This window comes from Geospiza fortis, unplaced genomic scaffold (genome assembly GCF_000277835.1).
Source record: "Geospiza fortis unplaced genomic scaffold, GeoFor_1.0 scaffold11, whole genome shotgun sequence".
NCBI lineage: Eukaryota > Metazoa > Chordata > Aves > Passeriformes > Thraupidae > Geospiza > Geospiza fortis.
Window position 1 is genome coordinate 3,359,001 of NW_005054304.1, and position 6,000 is coordinate 3,365,000.

General features: G+C 40.1%; 1 protein-coding gene across 5 annotated transcripts in view; it reads left to right on the forward strand.

The window, feature by feature from the left end:
- The window catches only part of ZNF827 (zinc finger protein 827), a 100,737-nt gene that overhangs the window by 62,648 nt on the left and 32,089 nt on the right, over nt 1–6,000 (forward strand). For all 5 annotated transcript variants that reach the window (XM_031066380.1, XM_031066381.1, XM_031066383.1 and 2 more), the window contains 2 exons: nt 688–745; nt 5,241–5,344. In XM_031066380.1, the coding sequence (XP_030922240.1) occupies nt 688–745; nt 5,241–5,344 (162 nt within the window). The remainder of the gene's footprint in view (nt 1–687; nt 746–5,240; nt 5,345–6,000) is intronic.

Here is a 6,000-nt window from a genome sequence, read left to right on the forward strand (position 1 = left end):
AGCGCAAACTGCTCCGTAGCTGGAATTAAAGAGCAAAATCGGATTTTTTTGTGTGACCCCAAAGTTCTATGAAACTGTGAGATCACCAGGGCTGAAAACTAATAGGAATCTTTCAGCCCTCACACTTGAAACACAGAGGCCTTGCCAAATGTCCCCCACAGTCTGCATATGCTTTAAAGCACTGTGGCAGCCAGGTCAGGCTCGCAGTATTTCAGCTGAGCCGGAAAAGCCAGAGTTCAGCTCCTGTATTTTTGAAAGCTAATTAAATAATTTGTGACGACTGCTTTGATCCCTGTAGAGGGGAATCTGCAGATGGCAGTTCCTGGCCTAAGTGGCCAGTGGCTGCAGGATGCAGCACTCCTGGGGCTGCACTGCCCACTTCCCTTGGCAAAGAAGGTGAACCTCATCTGTCACACAAAGGCAGGGGGACCAGCACTGTGTTCAGTGAACACTGGCATTGCATGCTCTGCATGGAGTTCTAACACTGACATGTGGAGCTGAAAAAACTTGTTGGGTGTTAATTTAAATAAAGTCATGCCCATTCTCTAATAATGCTGGAACCATTTACCCAGGGTAATTTAGGGTAATGCTGGTACCTGAAAGCATTAAAATAGTTCTGCTGAATAAAGTTTGATAGAGAACATATGGCATATGCTAATCACAAAACTCATGTGTGTTCCTCTGCAGAAAAGGTGAGCAAAGAGCACAACCACAATAAAGATAACACCATCAGAACTACAGCCAGGTGAGTACTGCCCATGGTTACAGCTGCTCTGTAAATAGCATTGCCTCCTTTTGCCTTGTGAACTCAAACCTGTCTCCTGTAAATGTGACCTGATAGTACAAATGTAGGATACTTCCATGAGTAATGGAGCTCATATCTGAAAAGCTACAACTATAGATCTGATTGTTTAGGGTTCATAAGTCAAAAAGGCCCAGGGGCTTTTGTCTGTTCTCCTCTGATCAAGTAGTCACACATCATTTTAAGGATTATTTATTCTATTTTTTTCAACAAAAACTGAAACTTACAAGAAACTATATGGTATATGCAGTGCTTGAGGGAAGACCAGGCTGACAACTGGATTTTAAGACATGGACCAATGTAAGAAGAGGTGATTTTGATTGTTTTATGTCTAGCTAGATTTCTTTAGAAAAATTTCAATTTAGTATTTCTGTAATCTCAATACATTCTAGAGATGAATTTTTAAAAGTCAGACTGTAAGACAGTGCTAACAAGATGTGTTAAAGATTACAGTTACATTATTACAATAATTTAAATTAAGCAGGAGTTAAATACATGATCCTATTGTGGCCTGTGCTATTAAAGAGATGTGCACTTTACAGCACTGTGGCTGGGAACAAGCCCACAAGGTGTTTATGTATCCGTGAGCAGCAAGGTGAAGTGTCCCTATGGAAACATTTAAAACCCTTGTGCAGTAAGTGGTATCTGCAATTGGTAAAGACTTAGGAGCCCTTGGTAGGGTAGGAGGAGTAGGCAGGAATTGACAGGGATATATTTCTTACCTGAAAGTTCCCTAATTGTTGTGGATGAGTTGGAGACTGAGCACACTGAAGTGATGAAGAGTTCATTCAAAGATGGAGTAAGAGCTTCTTGCCTCTGCAGCTCCTTTACAGAAGTTCTCAGTGGTAACTTATAACAACTTTGCCCAGACAGAATGGAAAAGAATTTCAGTTGCAAAGAAAAGGTCTCTGAAATACATTGTACTTAAATTTCTAGGCCTATCCAATTCATTCATGGAGCTGCAATAAATAACTTGTTTTTAATAAACTGACCAGCTCAGTAAATGTACATTAGGGACTTTTTGATGTTACAAGTTGAAAGATAATTCAATTGAGCTTTTGGCTTCTGGTTACAGTGAATGCTTCCCATATTTGCTAGTGTGGGAATTTGTCAGATATGCAGCCTGCTCAGCCTTTCTGTGCTGCTTAAAAAGCAGAAGCCTGAGACACCAACAGAGAGAAATGCACATATTGTCCAACTACTCATTAACCATCCAGGGTGCGCTGCAGGGACAGGCTGACAAATAGTTGAAAATAGATTTCAGTGTCTCATGATGTTACCAGCAGGACTGGTGTGAGAATCCAGAGCTACTTTTGGATCTAGCAAAGATAATCCCAATTGGAAAGGTTGAGGACAGTTCAAAGATAACTTGCCCTTCTTTTGGCTGCCAACTTTTAAGAGGATAGCACAGTTGGCTGTTGTCAAACTTGTGTTGAGCTTTACTGAGACATCCTTACAGTGGCTGCTACCCATCAGGGCATGAAATGCTGAGTGCCTGGTTCAGTTTCTCTGGGTGCTTTTCTTATCTTGCCTATTTATCAGCAGAAGAAGACATGAATGAGGACATATTCTTAAAGAGGGGAAGTGAGTGAATCTACTAAATCCTGTGAGTTCAAACAGATTGGCTTGAAAGACCTTGCCAAAAAACAAACCAACCCACCCCAAACCAAATAAACAGCTGGAAGTCTTTACTGGTGAGGGTATGACGCCTTCTTAAAAATAGAATGTGATGGAGCAGCCAGTGGAGGATAGAGGCACTTGGACTGCATTAAGAAAACATGTGGCGTTGCAGTTTGGCTCACCAACCCACATCTGGAGTAATGACAGAAAGGCATTTGGATCACAATTGCTGTGTGAAATGTGCTGACAGCTGCAGAGAGCCAAGGTGAGGTCAGTGTTGTCCACCTGTGAGTAGCTGGAAGCACAAAGATTTAGCTGTGTCAGTGCTGAGGCTTAAATCAGCAAACCCCCAGCAAGATGGGTACACAAACACTTTTTGCTGTCTTATTCTTTATTAGCATTTCTAACTGTCCCCTATCTGTTGCTGTTCCTCCTGTGAGTATTCCTGGACTTTGCCAGCATATACTTCCATATGACTTTGCTTAAGCAGCCAGAGCTGGCAAGGATTCCTCACAGTTCAGTGGCTGAGTGAGATGGTAGAGCCTGCCATCTGTGATGAGAAGACAGAAAGTGGAGAAGCAAGTGATCTGGAAGTGAGTACGCCAGCATAAGATGCCAAGATAAGTTTCTTTCATCTAGAGAACTGTGTAGCCATGAAACTGGAAAAGTGCAGCCAGAGGAAAAATAAAAAATATCCTAAAGCTTAACCTTCATCAGAAAGGACTTTGCACAGTGATTGAAGACAATGTGTAATTTCTTGCTAAGAAGCAGGAGCTCCTCCCTCCACACTTTACACTGGGAATCAGAGGACAGATCTGCTGGAATAGAAATAACAATAGGGCCTCCTCTGAAGAGACTGCTGCCATCCTAGAGGAAGGCAGAGAAGAGGTATCCAAGGATGGTTCTGTAATTTGCCAGAGGCCAGTGGAGGAGAGGGAAATCCTTGGGATATGACATGATGTGGCCTTCAACAGCACCTGCTCATGATCTATGGCCCAACCTGAAATAGATAAACCTTGTACCATCTGTTTTGCTTAGAAGCAGCAGTAAGCAGTGTCCCAGTGACTGAATGTAAGACACAAGCAGGAAGACCAATATGGAAACCCGAGCGGATTACAAGATTTTGAAGAGTTACAATAGTAATAAAACATTTTTATTGCTGTTTTTCTTTCAGATCATTATTAAACAGTGAGAGGAATGTTGCAATAAATCATGGCCTATTTTTATACAGTGTCAGTCTGTTTTGTATTATGTCACCCCTGAGTGGGAGTGTGAGTCTTGGAAGAAGTTAAGTTTTGCACATGTGTGTTGGAGCTGTTTTGGTTTATCCTGGTCACTTGTTTTCTGGAATATCCTGCATTGTTCAGGTGTTGGCATTCACCAAACTGTTCAGGTTTGGGGCAACTTCACACCTTCCCCTTCAGCACAGCCTAATGCTGACTGCTTATGGATGTATTCAGACTTCTGTAGAAATACCAAAATATCCCATTAACTGTCAAATATGGAACAGCACAAAATCAATAGTGTCCAAAAAACTTAATAGGAAATTAAAACAACATGGTTGCCAAAAGTGTTTTGCAATCAAGTCAACTAATTACCAACAAGTTTCCCTGAGGCAGAAGAGATCTGACTAAGAATACAAGTGACTTTGTGGAGACACCTTGTTCACTCTCTGCAGAAAAACTGCATGAGGGAAAGCACAGGCAAGTGATGCCTTTTGGACAGAAACTTTGGGTATCTGGACTGGTGAAGTCAGCTTGGTGCAGCTGGCACATACTTTGAGTCTGGACTACCTGCTGTGCAACACCTTGTAAGGCTTCATAGTAGGGCCTTTATCCTGAAAAGATTCTTGGATTTTATTCCTGAGTAAGAAAAGGCTGCAGAAATGGCCTGGCCTCCTGTTCTGCACCTTTAAAACACCCACTGTACACCAGCCTGTTAAGGATTCTCAGTCTGGGAGAGATCAGATTTAAAGTGATTCTTGCTTTGCTTGGAAGAAATTGATAGTTTGCATGCAGGTGGAATACATTCCCTTAGAAAGCATTTTTCCAAGAAAGACTGCAGTTTTCAATTTTGAATGTTTTTATGTACCTCTTGCTGATGTCTATCTGTACTGCAGACAAGGAATTCTTATTTCTGTTATGATCTTTAATTGAGCAGAAATCAAATACTTTGAGAGGGATGCCATTTCACTGTTGAAATTAACTTTTTAACTTTGCTTGTTAATTAAAACTAAAGCAAAATATTCTTTTTGGAATCATGTAGCTGGTAATTTTTGTGCTTTGTGCTCTTTGGGATACACCTGTTCAATTTATGAATTGTTTCCTGCTTTAAAAATCAAATTCATGGATGCAGTTTCATTCATGGAAGGCCATGTCAGAATAGAACTAGTCAGCATCTTAACCTAATATTTGAAAGTTTTGTTTTAAAGATGACTACTGTATGCTTGAGATTATTAAATAATAATATTTTTTACCTTTCCTGATTGCCCTCTCCAGATATGACAATGGAATGCAAATTTTTGAAGTGTTAGTTTTAATGATCCATATTGTATTGTGCTATAGCAAATGTGAGATGTTTAAATGTAGCAAAAAGCCTTTTCTGATGTCTTCACTTTTCACTCTGAAATGCAATTTTACCAAAGCACACTGCCTCATGGTCTGCCTATTTTTCAGCATGAATTCTGTAAGTGAAACTGTTTCTTTAACAAGATGGTATTTCTTACAATATTAAGATGTTGAGGTCAAAATTCATATTTACTTCTTCTCTTGTTAACTGGTGTTTTCTTTTAAAAAAGGCGTCTTGTTTTTTCCTATAGCCCTTTCTTTTCTGAAGACACATTTAGACAATCACCATTCACTTCCAACTCAAAAGATCTCCTGCCCAACGAGACTGCTCTTCATGGAAGGACGTCTGCACCAGGTCAGATACCTTTTGCTTTCATTACTTCCAGTTAACAGACATTTTTTACATTTTCTTACTGTAAACTCCACCACCAGACCAATGCTCTTAAAATATAGTTTGCTTTGTCAAAAGGTAGCTATTTGTCCATTATGATAAGTGCTGATTATTTAGAAGAAAAAGGGAAAAGTTAAATATTGCTGGAGCATTTGTGTTAATAGTCTTTGGACTGCTGTTTCTATGAATTGTGCAATAGTCTATAGCAGATTAAATTTAGCAATATCAAGAGAGTTGAGAGGTTTTTGTGTGTGTGTGTCTGCTTCTGTACTGATGCTGAATTACTGTCTGCTATTCTCCTGTTCCTGGCCATTTCCATCTCCATCTCTGGAGTACAGATGAAACATTTGCAGGACATGTACTGGGGTGGCTGAGCTTGGCAATACAATTTTCCTGCCTTTAGCAGTAATTTAGAACCTTTCTGGAAGGATGTGGAGTTCTTCAAATGTACTGAAAGGCCACAGTGTCTGTGGGTGCCTTACCACTGATTTTCTGAACTAGTTGACAGGCATTTTATGTCCAGATATAGCTTGGGTTATATTCTGCATTAAAATGGAAAATACAGGCATGTAGTAATGCTATTCAAGGTCGCACTGAACACATGCAAAAACTTGATATGT